Raw genomic sequence first — 23876 nt, forward strand, 5'->3', positions numbered from 1 at the left:
GTTTGTTCATTTGAAACATGAAAGAAATAGTACCTCCTTCATAAGAGGTTGTGATTATTAAGAGAAAATGAAATACATGTAAATTTTTAGAATGAGCATAGATCTAAGATCATCTCTGTTGACCTTCAACAAGAATTCTTTGATCATTATCATCTCTAGAGAGGAAGTTGAGTTGCTGATAGAGTCAGTAAGCAACAATGAGGCTGCGGGGGATGAGGATGGGCAGCACATTGTGTTATTGTACTAAGATTCCAGGGCTTAAGAACTCCTTTTACCCCTAGGCTGCTGCCATCCAACACTTAGAATCTGCAGCCACCGAGTTGAACAAAATCCTGAAGGCCAAGTACCCCACAGAGATGATCATTGCAACCAGGTCAGTCTTCCTTTGGCTCTCATCGTTTGGGGCTGTTCCCAGGTCAGACATGGGGCTCATTTTGATAGCTGGGCGTGTTGAGGCCGAGGAAAATATATGTTTATGTTCCCAAATCAGATTTCTCCCAACTCAAGCCCCCTGAATGAAAAGTTTAGGAAAGAAAGATGACATTGAGGTGAAGTCGTCTGCTGCTCCAAAAAGTCAAAATTGCAAGCCAGAGATTTGGAAAGAGGATTATAGTAGGGAAACACAATATTATGGACCATTTAAGAGCATAGCATAGCTTCCTATAGTATAGACACCTTGCTTTCCATCTTTTACATCAAGAAAGGTCTCTGTAATATCTACCTATAGCTGCTTTCTCATAACCTGAGGAACACATTTCCCCTTCTAAATATGTGGGTCATTTGTTCTTCCTGGAACTTCTTAGGGGGCTCCTGCCCAGTCGACTACACTCTCCTTTGAGAAAAACTTCCCACAGGGAGAGTTCTCCCAATATAATTGCTTGTACTAAATTAGCTGGGCCCTTGAAACATAGCTGATTGACCCTGGGTGAAAACCTGACCCAAGTTGGACCAAGTGAATTCTCTTTTCTGGAAATTCAGAATTAGTACTAAGAAATGCTGGTCAAGCTTTCTTAGGTACTTGACTTGGGAAGGGGTGTGAAACTGGACTAAAGTGGGGATGGAACATATTTCACAATATGTACAGAAAAAAAAGCAGAGAGAAAAAGGTTGGGAGGAGAGGGTGAGAGAGAGAGGACAGATCAGGAAAGAGAGAGAGGAGCAGGAGGAAGACGGGGACTGATGACGTAAGAGAGAAGGGCTCTGGGCCTCATGGCTCATGTAACATTGTGCCATCTATCTTATCTTTCTAGATTCCTGTGTTCAGCCGTGGAAGATTTTGTGATTGATATTGTAAAGGCCTGGGGTCAGATAAAACAGAACAATACAGCAATAGTGTCTGTGATTTTGAAAGTAAGTTTCCATTCCTTTTGTCTTATACTCTTTGTGGATCAGCCAGGGGCCCCTTTTTAATAAAAAACAAACATGCCTCTCACTGGGAATTGTAAAAGAAAGGAAAGGAGGAGCAGCTATTAAGCCTCACTGATGAGGAAGGTCCAACCTCATTGAACTTCCATCTTTTGCTAAATGAAGGATGGCCCTCTACATGCATACACACATACCATGTACATGCCAAACATCTGCTCACAACTAGACACAAGTGCACATCAAGCAGGTATGTGCATGTCTGTACACCAGAATGTGCTTGAAAGTATGTACATACGAATACACACTACAAATACATTCACATTCACCTCTCTAACAACAATAGCCAACATTTATATATATAACACTTACTCTGTGTCGAGGACTGTTCTGTTTTTAATGTATTAATGTATTCAATCCTCACAACTACCCTAGAATATGGAGGCACAAAGCAGTTAAGAAACTTGTCTCAGATCACAAACTATTAAGTGATGGAGCTAAGAATCGAAGCCTTAAATCATGCAGCAGATGTAGGTCCCCAAACTACACACATACAAAGACACACACCAAGCACCTAAGCAGGGGCACATGCATATCCAGAGGAGCATGCCCATAAAAATCCAGAAATGTTTGTCTTTCGTCAAGTTTGCATATTACACATTGTTTTATAGGCCAGTTTGACACAAGAAAGACTCAGCTATATACACTGATGCATGGGGCCACTCTGAAACAAATGATATGGGTTTGATCTCCTAACACACTTTGGTTATCTCATCACATCTACCCACTTACTTCTTTCTCTAAGTACTTCATCTTCCCAAATGTGGTTTTCTATGCTCAGCATTTATGGACAACTCTTACCCCTCCCTACCCTTCCCCATATCACCACCACTCCTCGTTCTGTCCTCTCAAGCATGGGTCCCTCATAACAAAGACCTGTCTCCTTCCTTTCTATCTAGAGTGACTTAATGTATGATAAGCTCAGTGTCCTGATCGATGTCCTGGCTGAGGAGGCAACAGCTACTTCTGCTGAGAAAAGTGCTACAGTATATGCAGACAGCAGCAAGGCAGATAGGAAGCCCTTCGTTCTTCAAATAGACCACATAGCCAAGTGCAAGTTGGAGCTGGCCACAAAGGCCCAGAATCTCCAGAAATCCTTGAAACTCATCATATTCCAAGTTGAACAAGGTAAGGTGGCCAGGGTTGTAGTGACTGAGGTAGGGGAAAGAAAAAGTTCCAGAGGATGGTTTACTGGTCTTACTGACTCCAGGTTTGCTATCTGACTCTGCTACAAAAAGTTGTCTAGATTCTGCATTGATATTGCATACGAAGTCAATATTCAGACTACTGATTTGAAAAGCCTCAGTCCTGCTAAGCTGCCCCTTTGCCTCCTCCTCCCTCCCAGATAGTCAACTCCTGCTATTCATTTTTGGAAACCACACTCATCCTATATAATTATATTAATGGATGCTAAGTAGCCTGGTTCAAAGCTCTATCAGCTTCCACCACCAGCCATAAGACTTTTTTCCTCCTGCTCCTGTTTCTTTCCAACCACTGAGCCTATGACTATTTTAGAAAGAAAATGGTGTTCATCTCCATATGTGTTGCACAGTATTAATCAGGCACAAGGGCCCTGAGAGTGGTCCTGACAGTTCTGGCATAATTGCCATTGCCCAGAGCTCACAACAGTCTGCAAACTTCCCAACTCAGAATGAAAACTCTTCAACTCCCTCAGTTTCTTCATTGAATGTTTGGCTGACCACTTCTTTCCCACAATACTTTGAGAAACAGATCAGAAGGTGGTATAAGACTGAGTGTATTCTAACTAAGCTATTAGAACTGAGCAGAAGTCCCATGCAGCAAGAAAGTCCGTTTGGCTGGCCCTTGACTTTTAGTCATGGTGCCTTGCCCTGCCTTGGTACCTTCAGGTACAATCTCAGCCAAGTTTTCTAGAAAGAAAGAAAATCTCCCTTCTGCACAGTGGAAGGATTAAACAGTCAATTTGCCTCTATTTCCATAATTAGTTTCCAAGCAGTGGGGATCAGATTAAACTGATGTAGCCATAACTGTCACAACCAACCCTCAGTCTGCTCCATCAGCATATATGTTAGATTTAGAGGTGTAGCTTATGGCTATGAGATAAAAAAAAGACCTCCCTGGTAGGGGTAGAGATTGAACTTATGAGCTTTGACACAGGCTGAGACTAAGCATCTCAGCTATACAACATATAGGCTGGTGAAAGGAAAGAGACTTCCCAAATGTTCCAGATGTGGAGTGAGACATTCGAGTGAAAGAGTGGCACAGTCCTAGAGGCTCAATTATAGACAGAAGCCATGTAAGTAAATCAACTAATAGAATGGAGGTAGAAGAACAGAGGGTTTCCCATGCTGATACCCCAATCCACAGCCACAAGCTTCTACTCACAACCACATGTACTGGGTGACAGAAAAAAGGAGTAACCAGTAAAACAAAGAAAGCTCAGGCATGAGTATGAAAAAACAGCAACACTGTAAGTAAGCTGAGACTACGAACAGTATCATGGAGGAGACGTGATGGTCAAATAGGAGTCTCCATCATCTACCCATTAACTAAACAAAATAGATGCTCAATAAATGTTCAATAAGTGTAATTAATCTTTCTTTCCTTCCATCTTCTCTCCTCTTTCCTTCCTCCCTCCTTCCTTCCTCCCTCCCTTCCTCCTTTCTTTTTTGCTTTCCTTCCTCCCACTTTTCTCTATAGTTCTGGATGAGGAAAGCAGACAGACAATATCTGTTAAGAACTTTAGTTCAACTTTCTTCCTGGAAGATGACCCAGAAGATACTAACCAGACAAGCCCACGACGCCGTAAGGATCTTTCTGTCTTCTTCCCTTATTCTAGCCTTCGTCACTGTTGTTTAGTTCCCAAAGAGTAAATATGTATTTTTTATGCATCCTCTTTTAGCCATACTCCTGCAGCAGTTACCCCTCCCTCTTTCCCAGAAACTCACACTATAAGATCCCATGCCAATGTCCAGAGTAATGACCTCATTAGGAACACTGAAGAGGCTGGCCTGATGAAATCCAAGATTTGAAGCTGTTTTCACTGCCAGCAAGCAAGCAGCCCAGCTTTATTCTTCTCTCAGTGGAAGTCCCTATCCATCCAAGAGGATCCCTCTTTGGAATGAGAACCCTTAATATTATCTAGGGGAAAGTCATTGAGCTTGACCTTGCCTCCACAGAGAAAATGGGGTGAAATACAAGTGAGGGGAAGGGCTTTTTTGTTTGTATCCGACACCCAAGTGATGTCTGTTGTGTCTAGGTTCTCGTCGTGGCACTTTGTCTGCTATATCTTCTCTCAGAAGTGAGGACCTAGACAACCTTAACTTGGATCACTTATATTTTACACCTGAATCTATGTAAGTATTTAACTCTATCCCCGTTTAATGGCTTCTTTCTCTCTCTTGTTAAGAGCACAATCTCAGGATCTCCATAATCAAATCCTTTCTCTTACTTACTAGCTGTGTCACCTACACAAGTGACTAAACCAATGTGAGCCACAGTTTTCTCATATGTAAAATGAAGACCATTGTAGAACTTGCATCATGGGTTTGCCGTATTTATTACATTTATATATGAAAAGTACTTGCACTGAGTAGTGCTTGGCACCCATAATTAAGTGTTATATGCATTTGCAGTTATTATTGTTATTATTATAAACAATTAATAAATGTTAGTTGTTGTTATTACAGAGGACTTGCTGTTTTTCACTGTTGCCCTTAACAGTAAAAGGTTGAAGATACTAAAAACTAAATGGTCATTAGTTAGGGGACTAGGCATCAAATCTAAGGACATCTGTCTCACCAGTTCTCCCTCTTTAGAATATCCCCAGCAGCCAAGTTCTGCCACATTTACTCATTCTGAGTTCCATTAAGAAGATCAGCTTGGACATTAGTTAGAGAATCTCCAATCTCTGGACTGTGGCTAAGGGAGGCAAATCTCATGTGAGAGATGTAGGGTCAGTATAGTAATGAATAAAAAAGTAATCTAAGATTAAACAGCTCAACTGTATCCATTTTAATTTCTCAAAAGGACACAGTTAGCAATTATTTATGTCTTCTTAAATAATTTATTTAAGAAAACAATTTTTATTCCTGTCTCCAACCCGCATTCTTGCCCCCACACTTCACCATTGGCTCAAAATTATGTCTGAGCTCTCATGGATCTACCTAATGAATTTTGATCAATAGTGCACTGGCAAGTGTTTAACAACCTGCTCTCTTGGGGGAGAAAGCCCTGATTCATTTATGGTGTAAACCCTTCCACCATGGCCTATTTAAATTACTGATACAATGCCATTGAATCCAGAGTTGGAAAGAGCTATGCATAATCAGTTTACATGAGCTAGTGCCAACTGGCTATGGCACACCACTGGTTTTGATGTTGGCACCCTAGATGGACAATTGGCTTTTTTGTTATGGACATATCTACCCTCTTTTGTCAGTCTTTCCTCCCAAATGTGTGGTCACTTTGCCCTTTGATGTCAGACATCACTGAGAGCAGTTGTGCAGACTTAACTGTCATGGCGTGCTTGTGTCTAGGATATTCAAAAGTTCTTTATAGGAATAAGCCAATGACTATATTTCCCTTAATACTGCATATGAAGAAAATATGGACCACTCATATATGAGGCCTCTGAAGATGACTAAAATCATGAATGCTGCTTCTTTATTATGAGTTCCAATCCCACTGAAGCTTCCCAACTGGCTAGGCACTCCCTCTTACAGCTAATCAGCTAGTTGTTCACACAAAAGGATATCTACATGTGCCTCTCAAAAATGTTATAGTTAGTGCCCAGTGTGGAGGGGGCCTTCCCTCAATGGTTTTCCATCATACAGATTCATCTTCACGCCCAATGATAGCGGCACTTCTTTCTTGCACCAATGTCTGTCCTCTTCTCTGATTAATTTCAGACGCTTCAAAGAAAAATGTGTCATGAACAACTACTTCGGAATTGGACTGGATGCTAAAATTTCTCTGGACTTCACACCAGAAGAGATGAACACCCAGGGCAATACAAGTAAGGAAAAGAAACTCCCGTCCCTACATGCAAACACACTATCACAATATACATACGTATTCCTACATTCTCTACCTCTCAGACAAGCAACAGAAAGAAAGGGACCCATTGGAAGTAAAATGCATTTGTCCCAAGACTAGTCTAGCAGAACAGTGTGCGCCAAAAGTTGGATAACTGCGTTGGCATCCTAAGCTTGGAGCTGCCTTCAAATCCAGACCTGTGGATTTCTGTGTAAACACAGCTACCTGTGTTACTGTTACTGAGAACAGATTATGTTGACTCAATTTAGCAAACTGCCCATCTTTGTTCTGTCTGTGAGAGTTTAACCAGGTTTCAGTAGTGGCTTCAGATCTGTTTTCACTAGACAAAGTTGCAAAGTATCAAATATCCCTCTATTTGTTATTGGTGTTCCTAACCTGGTTCCCCTGGACCCGTTAATTGTACCCTATCCAGTGTTAGCCTGCATGGCACCTTCTCGCACTTTCATACTTCAGACAAGACCTAAGTCAGTCTCAGAGTTCTTGTGGTATATTGAAGCTATAAGTAAAAAGCATGATACCCCACCCCACCCCACCCTTGCCACTGCCACTAGAGCCTCTTTCTCAAAGCAGGCCTGGGCTGAGAAACAAGAACTTTGTCAGATATGTGATTTGCAAATATTTCTTCCCAGTCTGTTGCTGGTCTTTTCATTTTCTTAGTGGTATCTTTGAAGTACAAAAGTATTGAATTCTAAGACAGTCCAATTGATCAGTTTTTTCTTTATGGACCATGCTTTTGGTGCCATCTGTAAGAAATCTTTGCCTAACCCAAGATCTTAAAAATTTGCTCCTAAGTTTTCTTCTAAAGTTTGGATTGTTTTAACTCTTATTAATACATTTACGTGTATGATCTACTTGGAGTTCATTTTTACGTATAGTGTGAGGGTCTAAGGTAAGAGTCTAAGTTTATCTTTTTGCCTGTGGATATCTAATTATCTCACCACCATTTTTATTTATTTATTTTTATCTTTTTATTTTTCTGGAGACGGAGTCTCGCTCTGTCGCCCAGGCTGGAGTGCAGTGGCATGATCTCGGCTCACTGCAACCTCTGCCTCCTGGGTTCAAGCAATTCTCCTGCCTCAGCCTCCCAAGTAGCTGGGATTACAGGTGCATGATACCATGCCTGACTAAGTTTTTGTAATTTAGTAGAGACGGGCGTTTCACCATTTTGTCCAGGCTGGTCTCGAACTCCTGAGGTCAGACAATCCACCCACCTCGGCTTCCCAAAGTGCTAGGATTACAGGTGTGAGTCACCGCACCCGGACCTAGCACCATTTTTTTTTAAAATACTTTAAGTTCTAGGGTACATGTGCACAATGTGCAGGTTTGTTACATATGTATACATGTGCCATGCTGGTGTGCTGCACCCATTAACTCGTCATTTACACTAGGTATATCTCCTAATGCTATCCCTTTCTCCTCCCCTCAGCCAACGACAGACCCTGGTGTGTGATGTTCCCCTTCCTGAGTCCAAGTGTTCACATTGTTCAATTCCCACCTATGAGTGAGAATATGCAGTGTTTGGTTTTTTGCCCTTGCGATAGTTTGCTGAGAATGATGGTTTCCGGCTTCATCCATGTCCCTACAAAGGACACGAACTCATCCTTTTTTGTGGCTGCATAGTATTCCATGGTGTATATGTGCCACATTCTCTTAATCCAGTCTATCATTGATGGACATTTGGGTTGGTTCCAAGTCTTTGCTATTGTGAATAGTGCCGCAATAAACATACATGTGCATGTGTCTTTATAGCAGCATAATTTATAATCCTCTGGGTATATACCCAGTAATGGGATGGCTAGGTCAAATAGTATTTCTATTTCTAGATCCTTGAGGAATTGCCACACTGTCTTCCGCGATGGTTGAACTAGTTTACAGTCCCACCAACAGTGTAAAAGTGTTCCTATTTCTCCACATCCTCTCCAGCACCTGTTGTTTCCTGACTTTTGAATGATTGCCATTCTAACTGGTGTGAGATTGTATCTCGTGGTTTTGATTTGCATTTCTCTGATGGCCAGTGATGATGAGCATTTTTTCATGTGTCTGTTGGCTGCATAAATGTCTTCTTTTGAGAAATGTCTGTTCATATCCTTCACCCACTTTTTGATGGGGTTGTTTTTTCCTTGAAAATTTGTTTGAGTTCTTTGTAGATTCTGGATATTAGCCCTTTGTCAGATGAGTAGATTGAAAAAAATTTCTCCTATTCTGTAGGTTGTCTGTTCACTCTGATGGTAGTTTCTTTTGCTGTGCAGAAGCTCTTTAGTTTAATTAGATCCCATTTGTCAATTTTGGCTTTTGTTGCCATTGCTTTTGGTGTTTTAGACATGAAGTCCTTGCCCATGCCTATATCCTGTATGGTATTGCCTAGGTTTTCTTCTAGGGTTTTTATGGTTTTAGGTTTACCATTTAAGTCTTTAATCCATCTTGAATTAATTTTTGTATAAGGTGTAAGGAAGGGATCCAGTTTCAGCTTTCTACATATGGCTAGCCAGTTTTCCCAGCACCATTTATTAAATAGGGAATCCTTTCCCCATTTCTTGTTTTTGTCAGGTTTATCAAAGATCAGATGGTTGTAGATGTGTGGTATTATTTCTGAGGGCTCTCTTCTGTTCCATTGGTCTATATCTCTGTTTTGGTACCAGTACCATGCTGTTTTGGTTACTGTGGCCTTGTAGTATAGTTTTAAGTCAGGTAGCGTGATGCCTCCAGCTTTGTTCTTTTGGCTTAGGATTGTCTTGGCAATGTGGGCTCTTTTTTGGTTCCATATGAACTTTAAGGTAGTTTTTCCAGTTCTGTGAAGAAAATCATTGGCAGCTTGATGGGGATGGCATTGAATCTATAAACTACCTTGGGCAGTATGGTCATTTTCATGATATTGATTCTTCCTATCCATGAGCATGGAATGTTCTTCCATTTGTTTGTGTCCACTTTTATTTTGTTGAGCAGTGGTTTGTAATTCTCCTTGAAGAGGTCCTTACATCCCTTGTAAGTTAGATTCCTAGATATTTTATTCTCTTTGAAGCAGTTGTGAATGGAGTTCACTCATGATTTGGCTCTCTGTTTGTCTGTTTTTGGTGTATAAGAATGCTTGTGATTTTTGCACGTTGATTTTGTATCCTGAGACTTTGCTGAAGTTGTTTATCTGCTTAAGGAGATTTGGGGCTGAGACAATGGGGTTTTCTAAATATACAATCATGTCATCTGCAAACAGGGACAATTTGACTTCCTCTTTTCCTAATTGAATACCCTTTATTTCTTTCTCCTGCTTGATTGCCCTGGCCAGAAACTCCAGGACTATGTTGAACAGGAGTGGTGAGAGAGGGCATCCCTGTCTTGTGCCAGTTGTCAAAGGGAATGCTTCCAGTTTTTGTGCATTCAGTATGATATTGGCTGTGGGTTTGTCATAAATAGCTCTTATTATTTTGAGATATGTCCCATCAATACTGAATTTATTGAGAGTTTTTAGCATGAAGGGCTGTTGAATTTTGTCAAAGGCCTTTTCTGCATCTATTGAGATAATCATGTGGTTTTTGTCTTTGGTTCTGTTTATATGCTGGATTACATTTATTGATTTGCATATGTTGAACCAGCCTTGCATCCCAAGGATGAAGCCCACTTGATCATGATGGATAAGCTTTTTGTTGTGCTGCTGGATTCGGTTTGCCAGTATTTTATTGAGGATTTTTGCATCGATGTTCATCAGGGATATTGGTCTAAAATTGTCTTTTTATGTTGTGTCTCTGCCAGGCTTTGGTATCAGGATGATGCTGGCCTCATAAAATGAGTTAGGGAGGATTTCCTCTTTTTCTATTGATTGGAATAATTTCAGAAGGAATGGTACCAGCTCTTCCTCATACCTCTGATAGAATTTGGCTGTGAATCTCTCTGGTCCTGGACTTTTTTTGCTTGGTAGGCTATTAATTATTGCCTCAATTTCAGAGCCTGTTATTGGTCTATTCAGGGATTCAACTTCTTCCTGGTTTAGTCTTGGGAGGGTGTATGTGTCCAGGAATTTATCCATTTCTTCTAGATTTTCTAGTTATTTGCGTAGAGGTGTTTATAGTATTCTCTGATGGTAGTTTGTATTTCTGTGGGATCGGTGGTGATATCCCCTTTATCATTTTGTATTGCATCTTTTGATTCTTCTCTCTTTTCTTCTTTATTAGTCTTGCTAGCAGTCTATCAATTTTGTTGATCATTTCAAAAAACCAGCTCCTGGATTCATTGATTTCTTGAAGGGTTTTTTGTGTCTCTATCTCCTTCAGTTCTACTCTGATCTTAGTTATTTCTTGCTTTCTGCTAGCTTTTGAATGTGTTTGCTTTTGCTTCTCCAGTTCTTTTAATTGTGATGCTAGATCTTTTAATTTAGATCTTTCCTGCTTTCTCTTGTGGGCATTTAGTGCTGTAAATTTCCCTGTACACAGCGCTGTAAATGTGTCCCAGAGATTCTGGTATGTTGTATCTTTGTTCTCATTGGTTTCAAAGAACATCTTTATTTCTGCCTTCATTTCGTTATGTACCCAGTAGTCAGTCAGGAGCAGGTTGTTCAATTTCCATTTAGTTGAGTGGTTTTGAGTGAGTTTCTTAATCCTGAGTTCTAGTTTGATTGCACTGTGGTCTGAGAGACAGTTTGTTATAATTTCTGTTCTTTTACATTCCTAGCACCTTGTTTTAAAACAGCTTTCCTTTCCCCAATGAATCGTGTGGCACCTTTGTCAAAAATCAATTGACCACAAATGCAAGGGTTTATTTTTGGACTCTCACTTCTGTTCTATTTATTTATGTGTCTATCCTCTGCAAGTACCACACTATCTTGGTAACTGTAGCTTTACAGTAATTTTTGAAATTGGGAGATGAAAGTCCCCGACTTTATTCTTTTTTCAGAGTTGGTTTGTTCTAGGTATTGTGCATTTTCATATACCTAAACTCCTATTTTTGTAGATGAGAACATCAAAGTGCCCAGAGAACGAATGGTTTAAACAGTGTCTCAGTAATTTTGTGCTAGCCTTCTGACATTTCAAAACTCATTCCATGTGATGACGGCTCATTTCTGTGGCTCTACTTTACAAACTCAAAGTAAACTATATCCGGCCTTTCTAGTGATCATAAGCACCCCACCTATTTCTATCAGAGATCCCACAGTCAGCAAGACCCTGTCCTCCCTACCTCCACCTGAAGTCACCTGATATCCTTTCCTGTCTCCTATTTTTCTCCACTGGCTGTTCCTCTAACATCTCCCTACTAGGCTTAGATCTGTTCCATGGCATTGAATTAAGCATTTGGTATATGGGTCTGGTGTTTGGAAAAGTACTTCACTTTGCCAGAAAAGTTGCTACTTCAAAAACATTGCACTCTAAGAGTCACATGTTTCAAATGAAATTGTTTCCAAGCAGCTGAAATCTCCTGGAGTAGCACAGCTAGGTAGCTGGTGTGTACCAGCCAGCTATGCTCATAGCTTTTTATGAGCATTGATGTCTGAATATAGCCTGTTTCTTCCAAGTCTGACCAATATTGGTAGCAAGGAGAAATGGAAAATTTATCTGTTGATAGGATACTGAGGCTTCAAAGGGGCCCAGGAACACATTTCTGTGTTTGCATGGGATACCAGTTACATTAACTGCTGTCCAGTTACCATTTAGCATGACTCCTCCCTCTAAGAAGGTATTTGAGAAATAAGATAGTTTTCCTTCTGTCTTTCTCCACCTTTTATCTATATATCATTCACCCTCTGCTTTCTTAATGCTTACCTCCCTGTAGTAGCCGCCTTAAGAACAAGATGTGGTATGGCCTTCTGGGAACCAGGGAACTTTTGCAGCGCTCTTACAGGAAACTGGAAGAACGAGTGCATTTGGAGGTTAGTGGAAAAGGGGGTAGTCTTTCCTGGGTATGGAGAAAGGAAATCTCACGGCCTTGGGAATACCCTATATGCTGGTTCTTCCTGAGCTTTAACTCTGTGATCCTCACAGCTCATGGGAGGAAGGCATAAAGATAGATTTCCATGTAATGGAAGAGAAGACAGAGCCCTTTCCCCATCTCTGTAAATGTTCCTTCATGTTGCTATCTAAAGATCCAGCTAATGAGAGCTACTCTTTTCTTTCAGTGTGATGGAGAAACCATCTCCTTGCCAAACCTGCAAGGCATCGTAGTGCTCAACATTACCAGCTATGCCGGAGGTATCAACTTCTGGGGAAGCAACACAGCAACCACGGTTAGTATGGAACAAGGAATTGGGAGGGAGAAAGGCATGATCCCACTAAGGTCTCTCAGAAGGAAGCATTGTGCTAACTGAAGTGAAAAATGGACAATGGGAAGAGGCTGAGAACCTTTATTAGCAGCAGCTGTATGATCAGTTTTTTTAGGCAATTACCATCCAAGAGCAGAAAATTCAACCGAAGACCTCAGGATAAGGTCAAATCTTAGGTGTTGCCTGAGCTTTGGATTTTCCATTCCTCAGGTCTGACAGATCCTTTAAAGGCTATCTAGACCATGCTTTTTTTTTTTTTTTTTTGAGACGGGGCCTCGCTCTGTCATCCAGACTGGAGTGGCATGATCTCAGCTCGTTGCAACCTCCACCTCCCAGGTTCAAGTGATTCTCCTGCCTCAGCCTCCCAAGTAGCTGGCATTACAGGCACCAGCCACCATGCCCAGCTAACTTTTGTATTTTTAGTAGAGACAGGGTTTCACCATGGTGGCCAGGCTGGTCGACCATGAACTTTAGGCCCCAGGTGATCCACCCGCCTCGGCCTCCCAAAGTACTAGGATTACAAGTGTGAGCCACTGCACCCGGGCAAGGCCATGCTCTTTTCTCCAAGGAATTCTGTCAGTAAAGTCTCCTGGGAAGCTGACCACGACCGCTTTACTCTCAGTTTACCCAAGAAGGTCATAAGGCCAATAAGACTGGCCTTGGGGGTTTATGATGCTGGATTGGACAACGAGGGAACTGGCTAAGAGTTCAGTACCCTTTTCCCAGATTGGCTTCCTGACCTCATCTTTTTCCCTTTTAATAATGAAGTGTTTCCTCTCTTCATGAGCTAGAAAAATTCTCACCAGGAGCCTTTAAACATGCCTTCTTGTTATAGACAGGGTGGGATTTCTCAAGAGTGGGAGATGTGACACAGTTCTTCCTCTTCAGGAATATGAGGCTCCTGCAATCGATGATGGGAAGCTGGAGGTGGTGGCAATCTTTGGCTCTGTGCAGATGGCAATGTCCCGTATCGTCAACCTGCATCATCATCGCATTGCCCAGGTAGGCAGGAGCTGGGTGGGCACCAGGAAGGCACTGAGTTTTTTGGCTGCTACCCAGGATATGGGATAGCCCCAGGAATTAACTGGGTATAAGAATGCCAGGGTAGAGTGAGCAGGTTATCTGGTGGGCACTAAAGTGCTGACTGAGGTTGGAAGTAGAGGTGGCAGAAGCCAATGGAGCAAAAAGCCCATAAGAAACAGGCGTTTCTTCCTGGGATGATCTGATTCACATCCTTTCCAGTCCTGCTTCAGATACACATTCAAGGCCATAACTATGAGATTATCAGATAGAGTTAGAGCAGTTGCCTCATTTTTATCTCCCATTCTTCCTCATTTTCTCTGGCAGTGCCATGAGGTGATGATAACCATTGATGGTGAAGAAGGTATCCCAGTGCAGGTGGATGGGGAGGCCTGGATTCAGAGACCAGGCCTTATCAAGATTAGATACAAGAATGCTGCTCAGATGCTGACAAGAGATCGGGTAAGGGGGAAAAACTTGTCTTGGGCACCTATACTGCCTCATCCATAGTCACTTGAGTACTGAATATTTCCACTCAAGCAGAATTCCTCAAAGGGAGGTCTGTGTGCCTCTGGCATCAGAGTCACTTGAGATGCTGGTTATAAATGCATTCTTGGGCCCCACACAGACCCACTGAACCACATAGGGGTGCATAGTTTCCAGGAACCCAAATTGCCAACAAGCTCCTCAAGACATTCTGATATATACTGACATTTGCAAACACTGTCCAAGAGAGTGAGACAAGGAGCTTCCTCCTCTGGTTTTGGACAAGGTTATCCTCCTCTCTTCACTGCAAAGAGAGCTAAAGGCATCAGATGATTATGGAAAAATCTCCTTCAGCAACAGATTCTGCATTGAATATGGTCTTTAGGTGTCTCTAAGGTTCCTTAAAATGCTGCATTCATAAATGTCATCCACTTCAGCTAAACTTTCTAAAGCTTTTAAAGGAGCTATTATTGATCACATATTCAATGCTTGGAGATTATCTTGCACTCTAACCTGTGAAAAGTCCATAGAAACAGCAATAGAGAAGGGAAGAGAAGTCCAGTTTATAAACTGCCTATTCTGTGCTAGGCACTTTATGTTTCTCTCACGTAGGTTCTCTCCACAATTCTATGAGGTGGATACACTTACTCGCATTTTACAGATGAGGAAAATGAGAACCAGAGAGGTTAAATAATTTGCTAATGGTCACACAACTAGTAAATGACAGAAACACGATTCAAAATTCAATTAAATATGTCTGGCTCTAAACTGCATCACCACATATTGCCTACATTTGGCAAGAAGGGAGCAGGAAAGGTGCTCCACTCTCTTGTCAGTCATCATGCCTTCATATGGGAGCTTCTAGGAAGCAGACATGTGTCTGATCCAAGCCTGGTGTCCCAAAACCCAGCATACTCAGAACAACAAAAACTAAAAGGGCATAGTCCAGAAGAGATGGAATAAAATGATGGATACTTGTACAGGTATATAGATGGGTATGACAGGGGGAATGGACAGGGGACCCTCCTTCCCCTTTACCCACTGCACCCACATACCCATTGCCCACAAATTTCAGGCTCACAGACAGATCTGTCATGTGCCCTAGTAGCTACAGCAATCATTAGGATATCCACTGTATTCATCTCCAGGACTTTGAGAACTCAATGAAAATGTGGAGTACAAGCATACTGAAATTCAAGCTGCCCCTCAACCCCAACTGGACTCCCAGGACTCTCAAGAGAGCCTCTCTGATGAGGAGTATGCCCAGATGCAGCACTTAGCTCGGCTTGCAGAAAACCTCATCAGCAAGTAAGTGGACTGGCCTAGATACAGGGTTGAGAATCCCGAGAAGGCATAGGGAGAAGAAGCCAGTTTGTGTCTATTGGCTACTAGGGAGCCTGGCCTCAGAGAGGAATTTAGCTTAGAGCTCTAAAAATTGAGTGGGACCCTCACAATCCAGGCAGGAATATTCTTTGTGCTCAGCAATAAGCCAGTTTAGACATCTCTCATTAGACCAGGGATGAATTTGGATCTTTTGATGCTGCTCCAAACCCAACAGAACTAAGACTGTTTACCCTTGCCCTTAAATATTAGGAGGGCCTTGGAGTTCCTAGAGTCGGCTGCCCTCCTCTATTCTAGCCTTCTACCTTCTCCAAGTTCCCAGTATCTAAATTCAGGTGAGACAAGGATGGGTAAAGGTAAATATCTAGAGAAGAGTAGAAACATTTGCTAGCATAGGTGGCTACCTACAGAAGAGCAGAATAACAGGAGGGAGTCATGAGTCCAAGTCAGGTACCCAGGGCTTTTACTTCTACCCTTACCCAAACCCTCACCAGCACCCCAGGCCAGAAGTCCTTCAGAAATCCCAGCTCATCTATTTGTCCTTGCTTTATTACAGACTTAATGACCTGAGCAAGGTCCACCAGCATGTGTCTGTCCTCATGGATTCTGTGAATGCCAGCGCTAACATCCTGAATGATATATTTTATGGCCAAGACAGTGGCAATGAGATGGGCGCAGCTTCCTGTATTCCCATTGAAGTAAGTGGAAAAGGAGTGAATTAAGGAAAGACGTCAAACCAGATAGGAAATAGGATGAAAGGGAAAGAAGCGGAGCCAGAGGCTGGATGGAGAAACTGGGCAAATATGGCAGAAACTGATGGATAGAGTGGACGGGAAGGCAGGCATTCCTTGACTTGTTACAGGTCCAAGGTGGCTGCTGAGGAAAATTACAGCAGATTTCATCAGCCTGAGAGCTAGCCTTCTTCCCTGATTGCCATCCATCCCACCAGCCTCAAGGGAGAAATGGACAATGAATGACAAGAAACTTGTACTTGGGCCTTCGTTATCCCAAGTAGATCTCCGTATAATCTGATAAGGGGACACCTGTTTTTGGAACTAGAACTTCTGGGTGCCTTGGTTTTCCTCTTGAGGGAAAGGTCCATATTAGGCAGGACATTTAATGTTAAATGTGTCACCCCATGGCTTTGTCCACTGCCAGAATTGTTAACTGATGCTTTTAAAAAGTAACTTTAGTGCTAGGCAAAAGGTATAATTGTATCAGGGCCTGATTACAGTTGGAGGAGGCCTGCAACTCAAGTCCTGAAGTTGCAAGAAGAGAGATGGTAGGCCCTAATTCCACCTGCCCTGGAATGATTGTTTTGGCCTAGGGACAACAAGTGGCCTTAAATTTACCCTCTGGTTTGCATATTTCCTATTTTCCTATACCCACTGCAATCAATCAGTGATGCCAAAGCTAAGCCACGCTCTGCCACTTCACATAGTACTACACAACTACTGTATCAGCAGTTGTCAACTGGCACTGGTTCTGATTGGTTGGTGCTCATGCTGTACTAGTTGTGCTATATTTTGAATATTGCTTTTTCACCTATAGCCACATCCTACTAGCCTGCTTCTTCATTCCCACGGAGACGCCAGGAGAAGCCAGCTGCATGCTTACTAACCAACAACTCCCCTGTCTTTGTCTTTTTCTCTCCTTTTCCGTTCTTCTCCTCTCAGACTCTAAGCAGAAATGATGCTGTAGATGTACATTTAGTCTTAAAGGGCTCTACGATGACACCACAGCTTTCTGGATGAAAAGCTGGTGAGTGCAGGGGGTTGGAGCATGGGAGGGAAAGTATCTTTTTTTTTTAATTTTTTAATTTTTTATATACTTTAAGTTCTAGGGTACATGTGCATAACATGCAGGTTTGTTACATATGTATACTTGTGCCATGTTGGTGTGCTGCACCCATCAACTCGTCAGCACCCATCAACATCATTTATATCAGGTATAACTCCCAATGCAATCCCTCCCCCCTCCCCCTCCCCATGATAGGCCCATGTGTGATGTTCCCCTTACCGAGTCCAGGTGATCTCATTGTTCAGTTCCCACCTATGAGTGAGACCATGCGGTGTTTGGTTTTCTGTTCTTGTGATAGTTTGCTAAGAATGATGGTTTCCAGCTGCATCCATGTCCCTACAAAGGATGCAAACTCATCCTTTTTTATGGCTGCATAATATTCCATGGTGTATATGTGCCACATTTTCTTAATCCAGTCTGTCACAGATGGACATTTGGGTTGATTCCAAGTCTTTGCTATTGTGAATAGTGCCGCAATAAACATACGTGTGCATGTGTCTTTATAGCAGCATGATTTATAATCATTTGGGTATATACCAGTAGTGGATGGCTGGGTCATATGGTACATCTAGTTCTAGATCCTTGAGGAATTGCCATACTGTTTTCCATAATGGTTGAACTAGTTTACAATCCCACCAACAGTGTAAAAGTGTTCCTATTTCTCCACATCCTCTCCAGCACCTGTTGTTTCCTGACTTTTTAATGATTGCCATTCTAACTGGTGTGAGATGGTATCTCATTGTGGTTTTGATTTGCATTTCTCTGATGGCAGTGATGATGAGCATTTTTTCATGTGTCTGTTGGCTGTATGAATGTCTTCTTTTGAGAAATGTCTGTTCATATCCTTTGCCCACTTTTTGATGGGGTTGTTTGCTTTTTTCTTGTAAATTGTTTGAGTTCTTTGTAGATTCTGATATTAGCCCTTTGTCAGATGAGTAGATTGCAAAAATTTTCTCCCATTCTGTAGGTTGCCTGTTCACTCTGATGGTGTAGTTTCTTTTGCTGTGCAGAAGCTCTTTAGTTTAATTAGATCCCATTTGTCAATTTGGCTTTTGCTGCCATTGCTTTTGGTGTTTTAGACATGAAGTCCTTGCCCATGCCTATGTCCTGAATGGTACTACCTAGGTTTTCTTCTAGGGTGTTTATGGTATTAGGTCTAACATTTAAGTCTCTAATCCATCTTGAATTAATTTTCGTATAAGGAGTAAGGAAAGGATCCAGTTTCAGCTTTCTACTTATGGCTAGCCAATTTTCCCAGCACCATTTATTAATAGGGAATCCTTCCCCATTTCTTGTTTCTCTCAGGTTTGTCAAAGATCAGATGGCTGTAGATGTGTGGGTATTATTTCTGAGGACTCTGTTCTGTTCCATTGGTCTATATCTCTGTTTTGGTACCAGTACCATGCTGTTTTGGTTACTGTAGCCTTGTAGTATAGTTTGAAGTCAGGTAGCGTGATGCCTCCAGCTTTGTTCTTTTGACTTAGGATTGTCTTGGCAATGCGGCTCTTTTTTGGTTCCATATGAACTTTAAAGCAGTTTTTTCCAATTCTGTGAAGAAACTCATTGGTAGCTTGATGGGATGGCATTGAATCTATAAATAACCTTGGGCAGTATGGCCATTTTCACGATATTGATTCTTCCTATCCATGAGCATGGTATGTTCTTCCATTTGTTTGTGTCCTCTTTGATTTCACTGAGCAGTGGTTTGTAGTTCTCCTTGAAGAGGTCCTTTACATCCCTTGTAAGTTGGATTCCTAGGTATTTTATTCTCTTTGAAGCAATTGTGAATGGAAGTTCATTCTGATTTGGCTCTCTGTTTGTCTGTTACTGGTGTATAAGAATGCTTGTGATTTTTGCACATTAATTTTGTATCCTGAGACTTTGCTGAAGTTGCTTATCAGCTTAAGGAGATTTTGGGCTGAGACAATGGGGTTTTCTAAATATACAATCATGTCATCTGCAAACAGGGACAATTTGACTTCTTCTTTTCCTAACTGGATACCCTTTTTCTTTCTCTGCCTGATTGCCCTAGCCAGAACTTCCAACACTATGTTGAATAGGAGTGGTGAGAGAGGGCATCCCTGTCTTGTGCCAGTTTTCAAAGGAATTTTTCCAGTTTTTGCCCATTCAGTATGATATTGGCTGTGGGTTTGTCATAAATAGCTCTTATTATTTTGAGGTACGTTCCATCAATACCGAATTTATTGAGCGTTTTTTAGCATGAAGGGCTGTTGAATTTTGTCAAAAGCCTTTTCTGCATCTATTGAGATAATCATGTGGTTCTTGTCTTTGGTTCTGTTTATATGCTGGATTACGTTTATTGATTTGCGAATGTTGAACCAGCCTTGCATTCCAGGGATGAAGCCCACTTGATCATGGTGGATAAGCTTTTTGATGTGCTGCTGAATCGGTTTGCCAGTATTTTATTGAGGATTTTGCATCGATGTTCATCAGGGATATTGGTCTAAAATTCTCTTTTTTTGTTGTGTCTCTGCCAGGCTTGGTATCAGGATGATGTTGGCCTCATAAAATGAGTTAGGGAGGATTCCCTCTTTTTCTATTGATTGGAATAGTTTCAGAAGGAATGGTACCAGCTCCTCCTTGTACCTCTGGTAGAATTCAGCTGTGAATCCATCTGGTCCTGGACTTTTTTTGGTTGGTAGGCTATTGCCTCAATTTCAGAGCCTGTTATTGGTCTATTCAGGGATTCAACTTCTTCCTGGTTTAGTCTTGGGAGAGTGTAAGTGTCCAGGAAATTATCCATTTCTTCTAGATTTTCTAGTTTATTTGCGTAGAGGTGTTTATAGTATTCTCTGATGGTAGTTTGTATTTCTGTGGGGTTGGTGGTGATATCCCCTTTATCATTTTTATTGCGTCTATTTGATTCTTCTCTCTTTTCTTCTTTATTAGTCTTGCTAGCGGTCTGTCATTTTTGTTGATCTTTTCAAAAAACCAACTCCTGGATTCATTGATTTTTTGGAGGGTTTTTTGTGTCTCTATCTCCTTCAGTTCTGCTCTGATCTTAGTTATTTCTGCCTTCTGCTAGCTTTTGAATGTGTTGCTCTTGCTTCTCTAGTTCTTTTAATTGTGATGTTAGAGTGTCAATTTTAGATCTTTCCCGCTTTCTCTTGTGGACATTTAGTGCTATAAATTTCCCTCTACACACTGCTTAAATGTGTCCCGAGATTCTGGTATGTTGTATCTTTGTTCTCATTGGTTTCAAAGAACATCTTTATTTCTGCCTTCATTTCGTTATGTACCCAGTAGTCATTCAGGAGCAGGTTGTTCAGTTTCCATGTAGTTGAGTGGTTTGATTGAGTTTCTTAGTCCTGAGTTCTAGTTTGATTGCACTGTGGTCTGAGAGACAGTTTGTTATAATTTCTGTTCTTTTACATTTGCTAAGGGTGCTTTACTTCCAATTATGTGGTCAATTTTGGAATAAGTGCGATGTGGTGCTGAGAAGAATGTATATTCTATTGATTTGGGGTGGAGAGTTCTATAGATGTCTATTAGGTCCGCTTGGTGCAGAGATGAGTTCAATTCCTGGATATCCTTGTTAACTTTCTGTCTCGATCTGTCTAATGTTGACAGTGGAGTGTTGAAGTCTCCCATTATTATTGTATGGGAGTCTAAGTCTCTTTGTAAGTCTCTAAGGACTTGCTTTATGAATCTGGGTGCTCCTGTATTGGGTGCATATATATTTAGGAGAGTTAGCTCTTCCTGTTGAATTGATCCCTTTACCATTATGTAATGGCCTTCTTTGTCTCTTTTGATCTTTGATGGTTTAAAGTCTATTTTATCAGAGACTAGGATTGCAACCCCTGCTTTTTTTGTTCTCCATTTGCTTGGTAGATCTTCCTCCATCCCTTTATTTTGAGCCTATGTATGTCTCTGCATGTGAGATGGGTCTCTGAATACAGCAGACTGATGGGTCTTGACTCTTTATCCAGTTGCCAGTCTGTGTTTTTTAATTGGAGCATTTAGTCCATTTACATTTAAGGTTAATATTGTTATGTGTGAACTTGATCCTGCCATTATGATATTAACTGGTTATTTTGCTCGTTAGTTGATGCAGTTTCTTCCTAGCCTCGATGGTCTTTACATTTTGGCATGTTTTTGCAATGTCTGCTACCGGTTGTTCCTTTCCATGTTTAGGGCTTCCTTCAGGGTCTCTTGTAAGGCAGGCCTGGTGGTGACAAAATCTCTAAGCATTTGCTTATCTGTGAAGGATTTTATTTCTCCTTCACTTATGAAACTTAGTTTGGCTGGATATGAAATTCTGGGTTTAAAATTCTTTTCTTTAAGAACTTTGAATATTGGCCCTACTCTCTTCTGGCTTGTAGAGTTTCTGCGAGAGGTCTGCTGTTAGTCTGATGGGCTTCCCTTTGTGGGTAACCCGACCTTTCTCTCTGGCTGCCCTTCAGATTTTCCTTCATTTCCACTTTGGTGAATCTGGCAATTATGTGTCTTGGAGTTGCTCTTCTGGAGGAGTATCTTTGTGGTGTTCTCTGTATTTCCTGAATTTGAATGTTGGCCTGCCCTACTAGGTTGGGGAAGTTCTCCTGGATGATATCCTGAAGAGTGTTTTCCAACTTGGTTCCATTTTCCCCCTCACTTTCAGGCACCCCAATCAGACGTAGATTTGGTCTTTTTACATAATCCCATACTTCTTGCAGGCTTTGTTCATTTCTTTTTCTTCTTTTTTTCTTTTGGTTTCTCTTCTCGCTTCATTTCATTCATTTGATCCTCAATGCTGATACTCTTTCTTCCAGTTGATCAAGTCGGTACTGAAGCTTGTGGATTTGTCACGTATTTTTGGTGTCATGGTTTTCATCTCTGTCATTTCATTTATGACCTTCTCTGCATTAATTATTCTAGCTATCAATTCTTCCACTCTTTTTTCAAGATTTTTAGTTTCTTTGCGCTGGTATGTAATTCCTCCTTTAGCTCTGAGAGGTTTGATGGACTGAAGCCTTCTTCTCTCATCTCGTCAAAGTCATTCTCTGACCAGCTTTGATCCATTGCTGGCGATGAGCTGCGCTCCTTTGCAGGGGGAGATGCGCTCTTATTTTTTGAATTTCCAGCTTTTCTGCCCTGCTTCTTTCCCATCTTTGTGGTTTTATCTGCCTCTGTCTTTGATGATGGTGACATACTGATGGGGTTTTGGTATAGGTGTTCTTCCTGTTTGATAGTTTTCCTTCTAATAGTCAGGACCCTCAGTGTAGGTCTGTTGGAAATTGCTTGAGGTCCACTCCAGACCCTGTTTGCCTGGGTATCAGCAGCAGAGGTTGCAGAAGATAGAATATTGCTGAACAGTGAGTGTACCTGTCTGATTCTTACTTTGGAAGCTTCCTCTCAGGGGTGTACTCCACCCTGTGAGGTGTGGGGTGTCAGACTGCCCCTAGTGGGGGATGTCTCCCAGTTAGGCTACTCAGGGGTCAGGGACCCACTTGAGCAGGCAGTCTGTCCATTCTCAGATCTCAACCTCCGTGTTGGAGATCCACTGCTCTCTTCAAAGCTGTCAGACAGAGTCGTTCGTGTCTGCACAGGCCTCTGCTGCTTCCCCTTTTGTTGTTGTTTAGCTGTGCCCTGTCCCCAGAGGTGAAGTCTACAGAGACAGGCAGGTTTCCTTGAGCTGCTGTGAGCTCCACCCAGTTCGAGCTTCCCAGTGGCTTTGTTTACCTACTAAGCCTCAGCAGTGGCGGGCGCCCGGGAGGGCAAAGTATTCTATCTGAACATGATCATGGTCTTGTGCTTGGTCCAGGGCACGGAGACCCATGGGAGCATTTTGACCAGTGCTTGCCTGGAATTCCCTACTGTGTCACCTAGGATTGTTGTTGATTGTATGGCTTCATGGGTTATGCTAATCCATAGGGACTACCATACTCTTGAGAGAAAGCCTCAACCTCTCCTTTGGTAAATGTCTTGTGGGTTCAGACCAGGCCAATAAAAAGTAGAGTGTTATCGTACTTGATACAGCTTCAGTAGAAAAAGGTGAGCTATTTTGAACTGCTCTGTGCCTCCCAAGTTTCTATATGCCTCTTTCACCCTATGAGAAGGTGGTGTGGAATAGTGGGAAAATTGGGAGATTCCTGGGTTCAAATCTCAAATCTGCCACTTACTAGCTATTAATATATTAGTTTCCTAAGGCTGCCATAACAAAGTATCAAGAACTAGATGTCCTCAAACAACAGAAATGCATTTCTCACAATTCTGGAAGCTAAGAAGTCCAAAATCAAGGTGTCAGCAGGGCCATCCTCTCTCTAAAACCTGTAAGGGGTCCTTTGCCTCTTTCTAGCTTCCAGTGGTTTTCTGGCAAGCTTTGGTGTTCCTTGGATTGTAGATGCATCACTTCAATCCTCTATCTTCACATGATGTTCTCTCTGTGTTTCTCTGTCTTCACAAGGCCATCTTCTTATAAGGACACGGTCACATTGGATTGGGGCCTACCCTATCCAATATGATCTCAACAACTTATTGCATCTGCAATGACCCTATTTCCGAACAAGGTCACATTCTGATGTACTGG

At 41.8% G+C, this 23876-nt stretch overlaps 1 protein-coding gene across 1 annotated transcript in view; it reads left to right on the forward strand.

Moving 5' to 3' along the window:
• DGKK (diacylglycerol kinase kappa) overlaps positions 1–23876 on the forward strand; it is a 105123-nt gene that overhangs the window by 75791 nt on the left and 5456 nt on the right. The window contains 17 exon segments of the mRNA XM_033201048.1: positions 282–373; positions 1251–1350; positions 2322–2550; positions 4102–4206; positions 4661–4757; positions 6312–6382; positions 6385–6418; positions 12214–12310; positions 12557–12664; positions 13589–13702; positions 14048–14182; positions 15355–15379; positions 15382–15514; positions 16104–16245; positions 17224–17248; positions 17251–17286; positions 17289–17308. Coding sequence (XP_033056939.1) covers positions 282–373; positions 1251–1350; positions 2322–2550; positions 4102–4206; positions 4661–4757; positions 6312–6382; positions 6385–6418; positions 12214–12310; positions 12557–12664; positions 13589–13702; positions 14048–14182; positions 15355–15379; positions 15382–15514; positions 16104–16245; positions 17224–17248; positions 17251–17286; positions 17289–17308 — 1563 coding nt within the window.

The sequence above is a fragment of the Trachypithecus francoisi genome, unplaced genomic scaffold (genome assembly GCF_009764315.1).
Source record: "Trachypithecus francoisi isolate TF-2019V2 unplaced genomic scaffold, Tfra_2.0 Lachesis_group6, whole genome shotgun sequence".
NCBI lineage: Eukaryota > Metazoa > Chordata > Mammalia > Primates > Cercopithecidae > Trachypithecus > Trachypithecus francoisi.